At 35.1% G+C, this 21,044-nt stretch overlaps 1 protein-coding gene across 1 annotated transcript in view; it reads left to right on the plus strand.

Annotated features, from left to right (window-relative positions):
- Positions 1–21,044, plus strand: part of ARAP2 (ArfGAP with RhoGAP domain, ankyrin repeat and PH domain 2) — a gene marked incomplete at its 3' end in the record, with an annotated part of 110,432 nt that overhangs the window by 20,501 nt on the left and 68,887 nt on the right. The window contains exons 7-8 of the mRNA XM_079534466.1: positions 2,286–2,406; positions 5,256–5,437. Coding sequence (XP_079390592.1) covers positions 2,286–2,406; positions 5,256–5,437 — 303 coding nt within the window. The remainder of the gene's footprint in view (positions 1–2,285; positions 2,407–5,255; positions 5,438–21,044) is intronic.

Here is a 21,044-nt window from a genome sequence, read left to right on the forward strand (position 1 = left end):
GTCCTGACCTGTTTTGGTTTGAATTGGTGATGGTGCTCATTTCTTCTACTTTCATTGTCCTAAGCAAGTTGATGTGGTGGGAGCAATATCTGCTGTGGTTTCTGTCGTAACAGAATGTGGTTAATTAAAGTGAGAGCAAACTGAAGAAAAAAAACATCACTTCAGAATTCTTTTCAGTTACTCAATTTGCATAGTATTTCTTTCACATTTCATCCTCCTTTTGGCAGGAGAAGTTTGCTGCTCTAATGTATTTGATAAGGCAAAACTGCTGGCTGTATTGAAAATTTTAATGTAAAAACTTTTTGGGATTCCTTGCAAATATAGTAGTGACTTAGGAAAAAGTCTTTACTTTTTATATGAACAACTTTGTTTTGGTAGGTTATGGTACATGTGAATGTAATGAAGAATTCACTGCAAAGTAGGGCAATCACTTTTGTTCTTGGAATAGGTCATGTTTTTTCTGTTGTGGAAGGATGTGGGTGGGTTTTTTTGTTGTTGTTTTGTTTTGTTGTTTTCTGTTTCCTTAAATCACCTAGTTTCTTGTCTGGAGTATTGTCTTTATCTGTTGGAGCTTTTAGCGTTAGGTGTTGGTTCTTGCATGTGAAAGCAAACCTGGTGTAGAAATAAAACTGAGAAATTCTCATAGTTTAAACTGTATTTCAAAATATATATGCCTGAAGGATGTTTAAATAACAAAACCCAAACTATATTAAGCTTAAAAAGAGACAGAATGAAGAATAAAGCAGCTGTAACTTAAAGTTGTCTTAATTATTTTCTTACAGTACCAAATACAACCAGTAGATGCCTGCAAACTCCGTAATATAATTGTATCTGAACAGTTTTAGAAATACCATATAGTAAGGTTGCTTTTTCATTGTGAAGGATCAGTAGTTGACACAGTACCTGCATCTTTTTTAACAGATATGAAATTGCTGTGTTTAAGTCTGCCTTCAAATAAATATAGTCATGATAAAAATGCATGTGCAGTACTGAGTAGATTCTGAATTACAAAGTAGTTCTTGGGTGTAACTAAAGTGACATCTCCTCTGTCTCAATATCTCTTAATAAATCACAGTTTTTGAAACAGCATTCATTGAAATATATTAGTGTTCAGAAGTGAAACAACACAAGACTATGAATTTGGTGAGAAGTGGTGGTATATTTAACTCAGTAAACAAAAAAAGCATCCTCCATGCTTAACATTCACACTGATTCCTTAAGTCCTTGTATAAAGTCTGTTATAATAATTTATACTTCAGGAGGAAATTTATTGCAGTACGAATTCTTTACGGGGAAGCTACCTCTTGGAATATTACTGCATCTGAATCATAAATCTTAGCAGTGTATCTGAATTATCTTAGTCAGAAAACCAATTGATCAAAGCATATTGGTGACAGGAGAAGCAGCGTTAACTCTGTAATCCTGGAATTGTTCAGATGTACTTGTGAAGTGTTGTGTATCTGCTTCAGCTTGTTAGGTGATCTACTCAGAGAAAGTAGTAGTATTTCATTTTTTTCCTGTCTTATTGTTGCTTAAATTCTGTTGTCCTGCTTCCTAGCTGGAAATTAGGAAGTTCTGGGAAAACTCACTGTGATGTCAAATGATATTTTTGAGGGACCATTCCACTTTCATCTGATCTGAGAGAATAGCACATACCTGCTACAAGGTTATCATTACTAATGACAAGACAATGGATTTTTGCAGAATTGCCATCACTCTTCTCTCCCCTCCCGCCTCCCCCCTTCAACTGAATATTGAATGCTAATGGATACAATCCATGGTGGTCTTTTTTTTTTTTTTTTTTCTTTTTTAGCTGGCTAACAATGAAGGGGAGAAGGAAATTCAGAAATTCTCTGGAATACTCTACCTAGAGAAGGCATAAGTTTTTTTTCTTGCTTGATTCTATTTTACAATTGTGTGTGTATGGATGATATACTCAATTATTTGGAATAAAATTGTGAATTTAAGACTAAGACGTTTTGTCATAGCTGTGTCATGAGATGTCTTCTGTAGTGATGTTTCATATATGCATTATACCTCATTATGGGATTTTCTTCTATTTTACAAGACAGAGTATGAGCATGGACATGTAACGAAGTGGGCTGTGTGACGATATGTGTGAAATGGTTTACTTAATTGATGCAGTTTTATTAATAATAAATGCTGAACTTGTAGGAGCACAGCACAGTTTAGAATGTGAGCATCCTGAACATCACTGTGCGTAATACTACCTGGGAGACATTTATTAACAACTATTAACTGCTTCTTTTGTGTTTTTATTATAGGAAGTGTTCTCAAAGGGAATAATACTACTTTCTGCTATAGCAACAGTTAGAGTTCATGGAGAGAATAAATTTGAAGTTGTTACATCCCATAGGACTTTTGTCTTCCGAGTGGATAAAGAAGGTATGTACAATACATGTATGTAATTCTAATGATTTTTTGAAAGCCATGTAGTCATTGCTGATAAATTAAATCATAATTAAATCATAATTAAATTATGAAGTATAATTTGTTGTATTGCAAAAGGTATTTCTCATATCCATCTATTTGGATTCATGAAGAAGAAAATTGATAACTATAACCTTTGTAGTAAGAAATAAAATACTTTGTAAAGCATCAAAAATAATAACACTTTTCCAGCTCTTCTGCCTCCTCTCCCATTATTTCCGAAGATGAATTTTTCTGGACATTCATTAGATATCACTAGCAGCTTTTACAGTCTGTGCACTATCAGCCATCTGCTCTCAGTCACTACTTGATATAAAATTGATGAAGAGCAACAATGAAGTTGATGGCTTGGATGTGATGATCTGATAAGAGACAATGTGATTATTTTTTGTTTGTTTTTATCTACTGCCTTATACAGTATTTTCATCCATTTCACTGTTGGTAGAGAATACAAACAAAAAGAGGAAGTTAGTGCACCTTCTAGTCTAATGCTTTATTAGCCTAATGCTGTAATATATAAAATTAATGTCAGTGCATGTATGACTTATTTATGGAAACAATCAAAGAAACTGGAATACCTAGGAAACGAGACATGCAGTATGTATTTACAGCACTGTGTGCCAGACCCATTATAGCTAGGGGTCTCTCAGCATTTCCTTTATCAAATCTCGTTTTTGTGGGTTACAGCTTGGTTGTATACATTTGCTACAGGCTGCAACAGGAGTGCAGCATTGGTGAACAAATCCTTATCAGGTCTGTCTCAAATCAGTTCAGACATTTTTATGCTCTTAGCTAAGAAGTAGGTCTATTTTTATTACTTTTGCCTTTCTCTTCCAAAACAAATTTGGTCGTTTTTATAAATTAGAACATAACTGTCTTAGCACATTATTTTTTTTAGGGCCATAATTTGCTTTATGAGTTGTTATCTTTAAATACCGTAAAACATTAACAACTTATATTGACTCAAAAAGTAAATTTAGAGCAGCCACTTTTTATTCATTAAATTGTATTTTCATTTAGTATGCAACTCTCTTTGGACCTGGTGATGTGTTCATAAAGCTGTTACTGTCACATTAAGGATATAAGTTGATATTGTACGAGTAATTTGATCCTTACTGTATCCAGTGGTGGGTGATGTACTCATAGTAAATTATGTAAATAACCTTGCTTGCTTACTGGTATGCGCACAAACTGTCACTTTATGCTATTCTGTGAATTTGTGATTGAAAATTGTTCTGGGACTATTCCAAGAACACTTTTTACAAAGATTTTGAAATGGGGACTCTATACATATTTCATCCTGTGGACCTCCTATATCAACTTTCTTTAATTTCTGCTGAAGTATCAAAATACAGAATATTGCCGTTGACTTGTGTACCTTGATACCGAAGTCAGTCCATAATCTGTAGAATGTTGCATTTGCTTTCTTGTCTTTTGTTTCTCTGATTATTTGTTTTGCAAACTGGAAATACAATATTTTTTTGAGTAGAAAGGGGGAAATTGTGTAACATTTTGGATAGTTTAGGGCATTTGGGGGGAAAAAATGAAATAGGTGGTAGTGCTAAATTAGAACATATCTGCTCAAATTCTGTGAGATTTTAATTCGGATGAAACATTATTTAAAAAGAAAAACAAAACAAACCTTTCAGATTAATTTTGTAAACATCTATACCGAAATAATCCAATGACCTTTTAAAATTACTTTCAGAGACTTTAGAATAGAACAGTTATCTTAAAACAAAACCTGTACTTGCTAAGAGGAGCTCTAGAATTGCCTTCTCTGTGCTAGTCTGTCAGGTGCTGTCTTTCTCTTCTTCAGACTCTTCTGATGCTTAAATTCATTTGTTGCTTCTTGTTGCTCACATTACATTTATCAAGTGAGTACATTATTGTTTTGATGGTCCTCTCTACAATGCTGGGCACTGATCATGTCAACTTTAGGTGTGCCATGAATTACATGTACAGATATATATTACATCCTGTATGTTTTATGACTTGAATCTCTTAGAGCAAAGAACTGAAGTATTCATGATGTTTCCATCATGTAGGGCACATCTAATTGATTCAATATATTCAGTTTTAATGTATATTGATCTTAGACTGGGGAAATGTCTGAACAGTGTGTGAAGCTGAGTGGAACTTCATTACTTCACCTACTTGTGATCTTACAAATGTGAAGCTAAACTAATACTGCATGCAAAACATATTCAAACATACATTTTCTTGATTAATCAGTGCCCCTGACAATATCGAGCTTCACCACTACACCTTAATGGAAAAGTCTGTGAATTGCCAAATGTTGCATAAAAGCATGGTCCAACAGAGTAGCGTTTGGGTTGGCTTCTCTCTTCAGTGATGGATGATATTTAGGCTCCATACTATTTGCTTGCATTACTTCCCATAGTCCTTTTCTTATTGCCCGATGAATAATAAATGAAGAACATGTTACCTGTACGCCACCTCAGTTGTTAAGTTCTCTGAAATTAAGCATCTTAGAACTAGTAGTCATGATTTTTGAAAACTGTAATATTTTCATAACTTTCAATTACTTTTTTTTTTTTTATTTTATTTTTTATGGAAGGTACCTGAGTGGATATCCTTGCTAGCCTCTCCTCTTTTATATTTGTTTTTTGTTGGTTTTTTTTTTTCATTTCTACCTCTTTTTCAAGGTAGATGTTATCTCTTATGCCGTAGTTATACCATCAACCAGCAAGGCATAGTAGGAAGAACAAGAAAAGAAATATGGTAGAAAGTGGAGCTGCTGCTTAACATATAACCTCTATCTAATTTTCTTCCTTGTTTAGAAGAAAGGAATGACTGGGTTGATAAAATACTCAATGCCGTGAAATCTCAATCTGATAATAACCCTCAGTCTCGAATTTCTGTTGCTCCTGAGAAAAGTGGATATCTTGAACTGAAAGGATACAAAGCCAAAATCTTTATTCTTCTTCAAGGGAATACTGTGTGGATCTGCAAAAATGAGCAGGTAAATTTTTCATGTGATTTTTGTGAATGAATGCCCGAAAAGATGGTGTTAGAAAATGATGGTTCTTTGTGAATATAAATGCATATCCTTTTTTTTATGTAGCACTTTATTGCTGCAATTCTGAAAAGACTTCAAAAAGCAAGAGATGTGTCATTATACCTGTTGTACAATGAAAAAAAACAAATATGTAGTGAGGTGAAATGAAAAGCCTTGAGTGTCACAACAGGTTAGTAGGTAGGATTAATTCACTCTTAAAAGTGTGTATCATAAGTACTACTAAATCAGCTTATTTTGTGCACTGCTTTCCCTGTCCTCCTGTAGTACAGTGCTCTAGAAAATACCACAATGTACTTACATACATAACATATTTAAAGTGACACTTCATCTAAATGTTTGACGTTAATGTTCCTTGTGTTTTTAAGAACCTGAATTGACTTGTTGTGCGCTGTAATATATTAAACAAATCCAGAATTTAAAAAAAAAAAACACAAAGTAGCTTGCACTCCAGTTCCCAAATCCAAGGTTGTGTATTTTTGTTGTTTGGCTGGGGTTTTTTTGTTTTCTTTTTTATTTGGTTTAGTTGTGAGTATATTATGATGTAATGTAGTTAACTGTGGAATTCCCTAGGATGCTGTAGATAAAGGGTATAAATGGGAGCTCAATGGATGGCTGTGCAAGCTGTTGGAAGAATATCTATTACAGGACAGTAAATGAAAGGTACTATTTCTGTGTAAGGAAATTGGCAACCCATGAGAGCCAGGGTGAGGATTTGGGGAAAGTGCTATTGCTATGCCTTGCTCTTTCAGATTTGTTTTGTAAGATTTGTTTTGTTCAGATTTGTACTTGCAAATTCTTATTTAAAATATGATTACTCTCATGGTAACTAGTCCTTTTGTTGTTCACTTCCTCACCTACTGTGTCCTCTTCTATATGGAGAAAGTGTTCCAGAGCCATTCACTTTCAAGTTGAAAATTATGATTAATCTAGGATAATTTAACACTGTATTTTGTATCCCCTCCCCTAAAAATTTTCTCTTACACACGTGTTTTCAATTATTATTTTGTGTGTTTGCATGTGTATGTTGAATCTATTGCTTGAGGGGGCTGTTTGGTAAACTGTATCAGCTGTGCCCTTTAAGTATCTACAACTTCACATTTGTTTTAGCTAATCATGAAAGCACACCTTTAAACAGCCTTTTGACTAGATGTTTATTCCCTTCTACTACATGGATGCTCTGCACAGGTCAGGAAATGCAGTGCAGCAGATGGCAAACCAAAACGAAGACCTGGAATAGCATGAAGTTTATACATGCTGTCAGCTTGTCATTTCCTTCTCCTTGAATGAAATTTATGAACAATGGTGCAAAACTAGCACCTCTCCTAAGCCTGTTTATTTAAAACCAAACATGTCAAATGATCCTAAGAGGTTTCTTGTTAGATCCTCCATTTGAACAAATGTCTGTTTCTCTAAATGACTTCTGTCTTTTTGGAAATCAGAAAAAATAGCTTCTGTCTTCAAGCTTTCATGTAATCTAGTTCTCCTGGTACCTCTTGTGTTTTTCAACTTTTAGATAAAACGTATTTTTTTCACTGCTGCATTAAAGAAATGCTCAGTAATGTAGCTCTAATCCAGTAGAGGGCTCTGATGTTTTACAAATCTTTGCCAGTCTCAAGCTTGTTCTTCAGCCATTAATTACCAAGCAAATACATCCAGGGATGTCCTTTAATTCTGCTCATATTGGAATTCACATCCTTACTAGAGAACTACTCCCAGAGAGACTTAGAAGGGTTTATTATAACTGCAGTGCTAAAAGACACCTATTTACACTTCTTACAATGTTGAAATGAGATCGGATCAAGCTGATTTATTGATTTCTATTAAACTTGATAGAGGAGAGTCCACTGGTGCTTTAAAAGATTTTTCTTCATTGTTAAAAGTGGAGAAGATCCTAAGCCAAATGCATAATCCTAACATAACCAACATGAACTTTGTGAAGTTCAGACTGAGATCGGAACATCATGTCTCAGGTCCATTTCTAGTTAAAAAGTGATGGGTTAGCCTGAGCTTCTGGCAGTGATATAGTGCTAGTAAGAAACCATCAATTTCTTTGACTCTCTATGTAGTGTGAATTTCTTAAACTTCCTCTCTGGAGCAGGTGTGAAAAATAGATCGTACAGAATCAATTTGTTCAACCTGCAACTTGCTGAAATTCCCATTTCTATTTCAAAATCATTCGTGCTTAAATAAAAACATGTCATCTGATCCTTCATGACAGCTCAAACATTGGCTTGAAATGTCAGGCTACTGCGATGGTGCCAGTGATAACCTCCCCTCTGTGACCATCAGAAGGGCTGTGACAGATGCTTTCCTGGTCTGCCAGAAAATACCCACTTCATTGGGGTGTATACAAGCTTCTCTGATAGAGCTGAAGCCAGGGAGGGCCTATATGTCACAGTATTTGCACTGGAGTTTGGCTTTGATAAAGATAACTTGAGATTTTTTTTGATTCTGCCTTGGGTAATTTCAAAATAGATGCATTTACATGGGGTATTAGAGAAAACAGCAAAATAGAAAGGCTGGGAAATAGTATGTATGGCTGCATGCCATGATTATTTACAACTTTTTCCCTCCATGCATGACTCCAAGTTAAAGCTTGAATAATGATGAGTGTTCTGCTGTGTATGAGAAGTAGTACCCGTTTCATATTAAAAAATAAATAAATAAATAAAACCCAAAAAACCCCACAAAACTCTTATTTCATTTTGGCTGGAAATCTTATTGATTTCAGAGGGCTTTTGTTTTGTCAAAGATTGAAATGATTTGCTCAGTGGCAGATGGGAATGTTTATGCATGTTGAATGAACCAGTAAGATAGTACCTAATTTCCATTTCCTCTCTAATGTTAGTAGTGCATTTAAAGCAAACCTGGGCAACATCAAGCAATGTATTACAGGAGATGATCAATTAAACACATTCTGTAATGTAGAGAGCTGATAAAGGGGGGCACAGGTGGAAGGATAAATCAGCTGCTCAGTGTTTGTAATCTGAAGGAGAGGAGGTTAGGTTAAAGTCACTAGAGGGGACGTGTGCAAGTATTCATTGTGTTAGATTCTTCACTGTATCACTGTGATAATATTGTGAATATCAAATGAGTCGAAGGTGATGTCAGCAGCAATATGAAATGAGAGAATTTGAATGTAAGTTGAGTAGAAAGGAAAGTAATTGCCTAAAGATTCTGAGAACTAATGAGGAGTCCTGAGCAGTAACTTGAGTGCCAGTTCAGTGGTTGCTACTTAAAGCTGAGGTGTTGTGGTGTTACTGTGTTGCAAAAGCCGCTGATCATTTTGGAAAGGAAGCTGGGGAAAAGGGTGAGGAATTAAAGAAAACAAAAGAAAGTGAGAGGGGCAGTCAGAAGAGTTGATGGATGATAAGTGAAATGAGAATGAAGTGCTGGATGCCCACTGGAGTGGGGCAGTGAATGAAATATTGAATTACTGTGACTGAAAAACCACAAGAAAGAATCCATCCCTCTCCATGTGGAGAGGACGCGTAGTTTTGGAGATGTTTGGTAATAAGCTATTGTTTGTAACAAGTACTGGTAAGTTCTGTGAAACTGCCTGCTTGATTGCTGGTGTAGACTATGTTCAAACGTGCTTTAATTATATGATCTTGTCAAGAATGTCTTAAATATGTGGAGGTAACAGAAGAGCTAATGAACCTTTGCCTTTGTTTGTCCTTGTAGAAGTTCTTCAGGCTTCACTCTTCAAAACTGATCTGTAGCAAGATGTAAAAATACATAGTAAGAATCTAAGGAAATATATTGGGGGAGAGAAGATTAAGGTGAAAACATGTTTTGATATCACATATATACTGGCAACTTGAAGTGGAAGCAAATTATCTAGCCTCTTTTAAATACAGTTGTTTGCATCAAGCTGTAGCAGGGATGATGAATTAAGGTTGTGTTTCTAATTTTACAGCGGTTTCTTGGCATGCAGTTCACTCTAGTCTTCCACACTCAAAACCATGGCAAAGATCAATTGCTGTGCATGACATCAGGAACAACTAAGTGCAAAATAACTTATATTCTGTAAGAAAGCTTAAAAGTTTCTGTTTTTAGCTTGTGTGCAATATGAAATGAATTTTAACAGGGAATTCTGTTGATATGGGGGAGGGTTTCTGAGCTTAACTTCTTCAGATTTCAACTAATTGTAGCCTTACTCAAAAAAACAAACAAACAAACGGCAAAGCATTTTAAATAATACACTAATAACATGATTGAATCAGACAAGAGTAATGTGACAGTGACTCATCTGTACAAGCAAGATCTGCATTTAACATTCAAAAATATTTTTATGGGATATTGCTCTAGGTTGTTAAAGATAAAATTAAAGAGAAGGCAGAATTATATCAAATACAAAATAAGTTAATGCTAAGTACTTCTCTTTTTCTCTGTGTAGTTAAATTAAACCTTGCCTACATAAGTTTTTCTTCCTTGTTTGTCTTTATGCTGTTAAGATCTTACTAAGCTGTAAATACACCTAAAGGTAATGTGAAGTGCGATAGGAAGCCTAACGCTTCCATAGTGATCAAAAGTTTCATGATCAATTTGATTTGCGGTGGAGGGTAGGTATGGAGAAAGGGAAAAGACAAAGTTATCAGCTTTACAATTATGCTCAGTTGAGCTTTCTGGAATAGCAAATAGGTATACAACCAGCTACCTTGATTGTGTAAAAGTTAGTAGTGAAGAAAATTAAGATTTGTTTGAATACTGTGAAGAAAAAGGATTTCGCTGTATGGCACAGCATATGTGTGAATAGCTGAAGAAGGTTTTAGATTTACTCATTGTAAGGTTACTATTAATGCATTCTGGGGGAAATTCCTATTTAATTGTAATCTGACCAGTCAGTTTTCATGGCAGACATGCTTCATCCTTCATTTCAGATGTAAAACTATTTAATATAGCTGAAATGTGTTAGTGTTTTTGTAAAGCTGCAAAACTGTCATAAAAGTGAAGAGCAAAGTATTTCTGAGACAGTGTAGAAAACACATCCTCACTGAAACATTCATTCAACAACCTTAAATATAGGCACAAATATGCGTTATGTAATGTATATGAGTCATTTTCCAAACTAGTTAAAATGCCATTACTGCTATTGCAACTTTATGTAAGACATCTGTTATGGACTTGCTATTTTTGAAGTCTGTTACAACAAAATTAACTAGATGCAGTTTACAAATCTCTACTCTTAAGTTATTTGGTGTGGCAGAACTCAGAAGAGTAGTGTCACAATAGGATTATTTTTTGTATATATATCCCCTTAGGAGTGCTAAACTTTAATGTTTCAGAGGGATGAGACTATTCATTTCCCCAGTGAGGAGCAGGATTTTTAAAGATTTGCCTAATCTGATGAGTGTGATCAGATGAATGCTGACAGTCACATCATGCTGATCAAATTTTTATCCTTGGTAGCTATACTAAATAAAATGTATTAGCACCTACCAGCAAGAGGCCAAAGAGCGTGGCTGTGATTACCAACTCTGTAATGTCTAGAACCCTGAACACTTAAAAGCAGATGGTTGATCATAACATAGTTAGTTTGTGGTATCAGGCAAAACTCAGTGTTCTCTGAGAGAACTGTTTTGGCATTCATGGATTTCTGTTGCCTCGAGGTAACTTTTTAAGGTTGGACTGTCCTATTCTAAACTCTGTTGAAATTCTTCAGAGTAAGAATCACTGCAGTTTGTTTCAGATCCCCAGAAATTTTAGTTCCTCCCTCTTTGTTTGTTTGTTTGTTTTTCCCTTTTTCTGCTCTTTCACTCCCCACGTTTTTGTTGCGGACAGTTGCTCCAGAATCGTGTTACACACAGTGTGTGCTGAAAAAGGGAAAAGTAACTCCCCTGGTGATGGAGAAAGAACAGGCTGAAATTGCCAATGGTCTGCTAAAATGATGGAATGAGAACAGATTACACTATTGTTCAGTTATCTGTATAGATCAGCCATTTAAGTTTTCATAAACTGTGAATAGTGGATGGTTTAAAATGAAAATTAGAAAGATGATCCTTAAAATACTGAGAAATTTCATCTCTTTTGTAGCTGAAGTGACTTTTCCATCTTCTGGAGGAAATACATTTTTGCTTGTTAGTTGCAGTTTCTTTGTGCTATTTGGAGCAGAGTGACATTGTTCCAGATAGTAACAAAGTTATATGATAACAAAGTAAAGAAAATATCTACAAACTTTATTCTTAATAAATGCAACCTCCTTAAAGCAAGAGGAAAAAGGCTTATGGTTTACAGCGCAGTAAAAATATGGGGAATACCCCTGTGTGCTTTTTCAGCAATAATTTCTATCTCTGCTTAATAAATTGCTAGGCCAACAAATTTGAACTTAATCAACTCACACTCAATTATTACCTCATGAAACACTTCAATGCCATTGTTATTAAATTCTCCCTCACAAATATTTTGCATGCAAAATAATGTCTTATTAGAGAAGGCACATTTTAACTCAATCATTAGAGTTGATATCTTAAAGGTATTTCTATAAAACTTCAGTCAAAAGTTTTTTCTTTCTCAGCTTGTGGGTCAGACTCCCCCAGAGACTCGGCAAAGTTATTGATTGGAACCTAGTGTTTTTGAAGACATTACTGAAAAGAATTTTGTGCACTGAATTTAGACCTTTGTTATCTTCACTTAAGGTCAAAGATTACCAGCAGTTGGCAGTGAGACAGCTGGAGGGCGATGAGAATGGAACTGGGCAGTGACTAAGGAGGCATATACTGAGTTTAATAACATACAAGATGGATAGCTGTGATCCAGGAAATGTGAAGTAGAAGAGTCTGGTTTGTTTTTTAAGTAATAACTATATTTATATACATATATACATATTTATATATATACTATATATATATATATATATATATATACAATAACTAATGACATTCACAATTTGACAATTTGACAATTCAGTTATTTCTGTTATTTTGTCTTTGAGGAACAATAGAGCTATCTTTGTTTTGTGCCTTTGTACACTTGAACTGAAGATATACATTTGACTTCTCCAGTCCTCTTGGGGTTATATTATTATCTAGTATTTAATAGTATTACAATTCACAGTCATTTCTTTCTGTTTCAGTCAAGATACACTTTTTTAGATATATTTTTATTGCTATTTCATTGCTGAGACTCCATTTTCATTATGGCAAAACTGTTGTCTGTCTGTCTCTTGTACTGATAAGTGTTTTAAAACTGTACTACTTTCCATACTCTTTCTAGACAGAGAGGAGTCTGTATTCAGCATACTGCACTAATCCACATTTATGCATGCCTACAGTCAGTAGACTGCTGTATGCAGCATTGTATTAAAGATACCTGAGCAATGTTTGAGAGAGGTCTCGAAGCAGCAGGCTGCGTTGGTGTAATTAATGTGGCTTTGTGTTCTGCTTCCTATTCCCCAATCAGTTGGACTGGCACTTGGTCCAGAGGCTCTGTGGGTTGCTGTGTGATGATGAGAGGTGTGATGTTTTTTCAGCCAAGGACTGTAATTCCTTGCCACAGGGTCATAAAGAAGTTCAAAGGCGTACAAAATGACAGCAGTCAGCAACAGCAGCTCAGTTCCTACAACACAGGAGTAATTGCAGCCCATTATTACAATTGACTCTCACTTCTCTCCCCTGAAGGAACTGAGCAGCTGCCAATTTACTGGGCTGCAAGAAAACTGATGAGCCAGGAGATAGGGGTCATAACAAAAGTTGAGAAACTGATCAAGGCAAAATTCATTAGACCTCTGAGTAGCCATAAAAGAAGCAAAGGAGACAGTGCTGACTGGTCATCAGTGGTGCCCAAGTGGGAGCTGGATTCTGACTTCCAGGTTGGTTTGTTTCAGCTTGCACTTCTTTTCTTAACAAGGAGAAGCAAGGGAATTTCTAGCATCTTATCTTGCTTAAAATGAACAAACCACAGAGAGCAAATACCTGACATTTTTGTGACTTATCTAGAAAGGGCTTATGTCACACTGAATAGACACATCAGCTATTTCTCTGAGTGTTTTCTCTGTGCTCTGTAAACACATGTATTAGGATTTTACAGATTTCTCATTTTCCTTTTACAACTGAAAACATGTGATACATTACTTGCTTAGTCTTTTCTTGTTGTTATTCAGTGGCAGTATGCAGTATGTAAAACTTGGAAGTCTGGTTTGAGGGTGATCTTCGGTCTTTGCACTTGCATATCATCAATGTGTACAATTAGTATTTTAAATGTGAAACTTTGATGTTCTCAATAAGAGATGGTAGTATGGGAGTAGAAGAGTTTCATCTACACAAAGCTGTATTTCAGAGGCTTTATTTCTTCAGCCTTCTGTCACTGATGAAGTATGGAATATCAAGTATATATTTCTTGACATAAGCAGGTATTTTACAGGGAGAAGTACAAATGCAGGTTAATAGAATACACTGTAGGTACAAAAGCAGAAGATGTCTCATTGCTGTTTTGCATGATTCTGTGGTGCTGGAAGTTCAGATCTTTTAATTCCACGCTTCTTTCATCTGCAGACCCAAATTTCATTCTCCTACACTGCATGAAGATGTGTTTTGATGTAAATCTGAGGAGGTCGGTACAGATTTTGATCAAGTTGATTAACTTTTCCATTTGCTTAGAAGGACAAAGATCTGTTTTCAGTATTTGCAGGGTAGTTTAAGGAAGGCTGTTGCCTGTAGCATCTCAACACAGATACCTGGAGTGAATCTCCAGCTTTGTGAATGTCATTTGAAACTTTGCCATTGATGTCGGTCTTGACAGAGTTTCTTTTCAGTCCAGTATTCTGTTTCATTCCTGAATTTGTCCTAGTTTCTTAAATTGGTATGGTCCTGCTGGGAAAATATACCTCCTCCTGGCTTTAGTTTGTTTGCAGATTGCAGCTGCCCAATCTTCCTAGCACAGACTGATTTTTTTTTTTTTTTTTTTTTTTTTTTAAACTTTGTTCTCAAAATTCATTGTTGCATGTTACAAGCCTCCCCACCGCTATACACAACTGATGCAAAATTCTGCCACTGGGTCTCCAAATATTGTGAAATAGAGCAATTTTATCTTTCCAATTCTAGATTTTTCTTTCAGCACTTATGTTCTTTTATATGTTATCTTGATCAGGCCTTTGCAATTTTGATGCAGTTTTTGTACGACAAGACACACCTCTGTCTCTTTAGTTATGAGGCATAACTTTTTTCTGAGCTGTGCTTCCCTGCATACAAAGTGGTTCAGTTTACTGGTGTCTAGGTCAGGATGCTGCTGTTAGATCAGCCTGTGAATCAGTGCTGACAATTTCAGTTCTTGGTCTGTTACCATGAACAAATTTCCACTGTAGCTGCTGCTCTTTATTAGTGTCTAATTTATAAGTAATCTTTAGTTATCAGAATGTAGTAATATATGTATATCTCAATATATGTGTATTTTCTAATTACAACATTATTTTGAAGGCTATTTAAATAGAACACTGATAAAGTGAACTTTTTAAATTTATAGAATATGAAAGTGAAGCTTGTATTTTCTATATTACTCAGAGTATACTAATGGTTTCAGACTAACTGTTTAAGCACTGATTAACCCCCCCCATGTTATCACTCTGAGAATGTGCACTGAAACAGAGTTAATATTGCTCTTGGCAAGTTTTGCTTTTTCAGTCTATTTTAAAATTCAGATGAGCAAGATTTATCTATTCCTTGTATAAGAAAATGGATGGGAACGGGAGACCTGAGAAGTGAAAGGAGTGTAGGAGACAGGTGGAATCATTACGCTACAAGGGAGCCACATGGCCGTAGCTTATTCTGAATCTTGCAAGACATTCCTGTGTGGTTCATCGTGTCAAGGGGAAGCTCAGTGACACACACAAAAAAAGATAAATGTAGAAGCGGTAAATGGAAACAGTTTGTTAACCCTAGAAGGTATATGATGTTTTTTCTACCAGTTAGTTGTCTGTAGTACAGAATGTGTGTATTTCTGGAAAGGAATGTGTTGCTGTTTTTTTTTTGTTGTTCTAAATTTAGTTTGCTATTATGGGGTTGTTCAGTGTTTATCTGTACCAGTTGCATTCTTCAGTTGGATATTAGCCTATACCTCTCATTAACAGAAAATGATTTCATTACGATCTTAAATATACTTGATTTTTTTATATACCATTCCAGCTCATAATTTTTGAATTATGTCCTAAAGCTTTAGTCTTTTAGGTTTGATTCAGAAAGACTATGAATATCAGACTTAGTCCTGAAATATGAGTACAGTACAGATATTTTAGTGTTGGACCTTTGTTTTCTTTGTCCTCATAATGAAATTCATTGTTTAGGATGGATTTACTAAGAGTTCAGTAAACTCTAAATGCTTTATCCTATGGCTATTTCAGTATATAAGTAATGAAAAGGATATCGCTTATTTGCAAACTGTGTTGATTTGTGAAACTTCTTATTTTCACACATAACTTTCATACTAACAGAGTGTTGTTGGTATTTTTTACTTGTCATGATTGCCATGATTCCAAAATGCCTAGGCAAATATAGGAATGACTATCTGCTAAACAGTAGCTATGTCTATCTCCATTCATCCTTTTCTTTACAAAAAATCAAATGCTTCTTAAGCAGTTGTAGATATAAATATGAACGTATTTATGTATTTCTTTTGTTGAATTAAATGTAAGAAAAATGTCTTGCTGAGAGAGAAAATGCTGAAATGACTGACAGTTAGGAAAGATTCTTGGATATCAAAAATTACCATGCAGCACTGCTGCTGTAACAGCATCAGCCTTCTTTTGGTCTGGGCATGGCAGAATGTATGGTGAAATTGATGGTGCTTTTGTCCCTTCACTGTTTTAGAGTAAATCACAGAAGTGGAAAGAATTCTCAAGTCCCCTCAGGTTTCTGATTGGCAGCAGTGGGAAGCTTCTGCTTTAAACTGTTTTCTGGAAAATGTCTGTATCTCCACAAGTATGTTCTTCAAAGTCAAATGTATATGTGTGCACTCAAAATACTCAAAATACTGTTGTTCTGCTAATAAATGCTTACTTATATTTTTTTGTAAGTAGAAAAATTGCTTTTCTTTTTTTTCTCAGAGATATCAAAAGTATCTGAACTTCAAATTTAAAGTAAATCTAAACTTGAATGTGTTCTAATATTTCCATTCCTCCAGGGTGAATGTTTTTTAAACAGGTGAGAATTGCTACTATCTGGACAAAAGTTTTTGTGTGGACCTATGCTTTGCTTAGTTTATTTTTTTGTCTTATGCCAAAGATCATAATGTTGCTTGTTAAGGGCAACTTTTCACTTCATAGCTGTGTGAGCAGCAGGTGCTTAAAATCTCCCTAGCAAGGAAGAGTCCTGTTAGCTCAATCCAGAGCTCTCCATATTTTATTGAAATGCTTCTAAATAAGGCTTTTTCTTCGTGTGTTTTCTTGCAATTTGCATCAGTTCACAGGTCCATTCAGTTTGGTAGGATCAGAAATCTGAGCTGGCAGTTTTATTAACATTAGCAGGGAAATCCAGCAGTGATCCAGCTATGATAAAATGAGGTATATTTGGAATTCATGGGGATTCACAGGGATATAGCTACAAACTTTTTTCCTTTACAATATGAAAATGCCCTTCACAGTTGATCCTGTTTAGACGGTGCTTTAAAAAGTTTTGAAACTTTCTTTATAATTGTCCATAAATATTTTTGAATTCCATAAACTGGAGATAAACTTCATGAAAGAAAATTAGAAAGGCTGTGGAAAACTTCAGGTCTGTTAGGAAAATCACAGTTCAGTCAGGAAATGTTACTTCTTCTGCTAATATTTATTAAAGCAGAAATTATGCATTATTTTTACTCATGGTCTGTGATGTCAGAGTTACCTCTTATTTTAAAAAAGAGGAGTTCACTTTATTTATTTAAAAAGTAAATGGTTTTATTTGTACAGGGATGACTTAACACCTTTCTATTTGCTCTTAGTCAATAAAAAACTTACGATTGATTAGTGCTACTTTTTACTATTCAATATCATAGAAGTTTATCACCACAGGTAAATTTAGAGGAAAACAGGAACCCCATTGCTCAGGGTTTTTTCTTGGTTCACTGGGGAGATTTTTGCTGGAAGGAGTTTAATACCAGTTTTCTCTATTATCCAATGGCAACTGTACAGAAGACTATAAAGAGAGTAATCAATTTTTCACTGTTCCAACTTTTAAAACATCACAGAAATGTTCACAGTCTATCCTTTCTTTAGAAGCTCAAACACTTTGTTAGCAGTTGTCTGGACTATGAATGCATAACAAGAGCTTTGGTGGATATATAAAGCTTCACAGTAGAATTATAAAGATGTGAATTCAGAAAACCATAACTGTACATGATTCTTCTAAAACATACAGACCTTTGTGGTCTCCAGAGAACAGTCCTGATAAATCTTCCAAGAAGGTTTTCTATTGTGAATCACTTTAAAAGAAGAGTCCAGATGGCTACTTAAAATTTTATTAGTAATAAAGATGTTTAAAAATGTCCTTGTGTCAATAGGCAGTGCTCTGGGGAAGTGTTTAAAACTGCATGAGATTTTTGAGATGGTGGTTACAGGGATACCTGTTTCAGCTAAACAAACAAAAAATATCAGAGACAGGTGGTAAAGCTATAAAAGTGAAGAAAATTGAGCCTTTTCCAAGTAATAATAGGCTTTGCTTATGTTAAACTGACATCCCTGTGGGGTGAAAAATGTGTGAAGCAAGTAGCAAGAAATGAAGTTTGAAATGGAATGGGTTTTCCTGTGTTAGGAATTGTGTATCATAAGGAACATAGTTGTCTCTACTAAAGGAAACAAGGAGATTGTGTAATAAGTGGCCACTGGAATAAGACTGGAAGTGAAAGCCTTGCAGAGAGGAAGCTCTTGCAGGCTTTTAATTTTATTTATGTGGTTGTTTAGCTTCAGTATCTTTGTCAGCTTGTGAAATTTCTAGAAGCAGCAGAAGAAAAACTGAGACCACTTCTCAGCTAATGAGATGCTGATTCTTCATCAAACTTTACATTGAGGAGGAGCTCTGCTGGAAGGGACTTGGTGTAATTGGTCAAATTGAGGCTTTGTCAGCTTTTATGTGGAGAACAGGGCTAATAGCAAAGAGAGCTGTTGTCTGTCAATGTATCTGGGAAGATAGCAAGACAGTTTTTTGTGCGCAATGCTAATCAGCTTGATTTTGATGCTTGGTTTCTGTCCTGTGTGCCTCAGATGTGAGGCTCTGTCCCTTTCCTAGTACACTGAATGGCAAGCCAAAGCAAGCACGTAAATACAGTCACACTTCCTACATCTCAGCTCAACTCTGAACTGTAGAATAGTTGAATTTGGTCCTTTCTGTATTTTTCTTAAGAAGTAATGTAAGTGATTGTGGTACCTTTAAGTCACAAACTCTGCCTTCCAGTAATAACTTTCAATTGCTTTGTGTCAAAATATACACTTTACTTAAAATTCAATTGCATACGTTGATGCAACAGCTCACAGAAATGGTTTCAGAAGTGACAAAAAGGTTATTGGTCTGTCACTAAATTGCATACATACAGATTATTTGTAGTGGCAAGGCATGGATGCAGGATGGATATTTTTTTTTTCATATTTCTCCTTCAGTATGTTTCAGCACTGGTGAGAAACTTGTGAATGTTTGGAATTACAGTTTTTGCTTTCCTCTTCATTTTCATCATCTTGTCTCATTTTCGAGGACTAAGATTTTGGAGCTTTTGATTTATGTATACTTTTTTATTTGTAGCTGTTGAATTTGAACATCTCTTTGTTGGTTGTATCATATTATTTCACTGTGAGCTCACACTAAAGCCTTTCCTTATGGAAGCAGAGAGGAAAGGTGAGGAGAAATTTAGTCTGCATCCACTGGTCTGGCTTGCATTCTTTAAATTTTGTAAAGATTTGAGGTTTTTGGTAACTGCTATTATGTTGAATTTGATTGAAGTGAAGCACGTATCTAGAGGAAAAAGTTATTCAGGGTTAGATAAGGAGATGTGCTTCCGTGATTATATAAATGTCACTGGGGATTTCTGAGCTAAAAAACCTGTGAAAATTCTGACACAGTCTGTGTGTAGTAACATTACCATGATTACAGATTTGTGCACCCACTCTAAAAGTGAGAAAACTGAGTTTGTTTCTAAAGCCTTACTTCATTCAGTTACATCTATATAATTATTGTGCAATGGATACCATAACACACTGTTTTCTTACATGAGATTACCACCTCAGATGTAGATTGTTTACTTAACCATTTGATCATTGTAATTTCATTTCGTGAAGTAACTCTGCTATTTTATTGCATGCTGTTGAAAAGTGTCTTAAGGAATCTTTCATCAGAAATGGTGATGTGATTAGTAATTATTTTTCTTGGCTATTTGAAGAACAATGATAATTTATTTTTCATCAGTTCCTTGTAGGTAATGGAACATGATTGTCTTCCATATGAACACAGTTCTGAGAAACAAAGTGAATGATTCAAGCGCCCATATATTTTTCATTCTTTTTTTTTTTTTTTTTTTTCTCTCATGAAACAGAATAGTTTTATGTATTGTATTCATAGGTCTCAGCTGAAGCTCCAGTTGCTTGGCAGTTCTGCAAATCAAACCCTAGAGCATAAAATCAGGTAGTAAGAAATGAAAAATGTACAGTGAAATGACTGAATGCTAAGACTTTTGATTTACAGTGAGTAGAAATAGGCAAAGGTAAGAGCTAACTCTCCAGGATAGTATACAGTCGCATTAATTATGTGACTGTCCTATTTTTTTTTTTTTTTTTTTTTTTTGTAGTCTGCACGGGAAGTGGGCTTCCATCTTCACATGTCCTAGATCCATCCCATACAGCAATCAAGGCACAGGCTGATAATGCATAATCAAGTGGTTTAATATTGTGTTGATACTGTAAAACACAGTTATTTAGCTGCCAAAGTGAGAATTCTGAATAACTTTTGTTGTAAGTGGATATGCATGTGTAAGTTGAATGAAAAATTACATCTAGGAGTATAGCTACCTCAACATGTTATTCAGGAAGAAGTTTTTGAAAGTAATCACTCAATTGTTTCTACTTATGTATTGGATTAAGTCATAGAGCCATCTCAAAATAGATATATTATATTTCTTTATAATGTAAATAAAATGTGGACTGTACTCCAGTAGCATATCCAGCATACTTCACTGCAAATAAACCTACAGTGCGTGGCACTGACTAGAGCTATCCTGATGCGTCCTTTCTCAATCTTGCTGTTTGCTTTCTTCTTGTTTTTTACCCTCTCAAATCACTGATGTCAGGTCATTAATAGAAAATGATTCAGGCTCTGATTGCAAAAACGTTTTCAAATTGTTCTATTATGGGACAGGAATTTATATGTTAACATAAAATTGATATCATAATAGATGAGCACAAATGTACAAAATTAACATGCATAGACAGCTTGAATTTTAACATCATCTTGCTCATCAGGACTCGAGTTGGCAAACTTCAAGTTCTTTTAACATTTCCTTATTTGTGTAATTGTATGCTGCATGCTTTGTTGAGGTTCTAATTTCAGACCTCATTAAGAAGACCATAAGAGTACATCTGTATTTACTCATGGCAGTTTTT

Source organism: Tetrao urogallus, assembly GCF_951394365.1.
Source record: "Tetrao urogallus genome assembly, chromosome: 4".
In the NCBI taxonomy this organism is placed as follows: Eukaryota; Metazoa; Chordata; class Aves; order Galliformes; family Phasianidae; genus Tetrao; species Tetrao urogallus.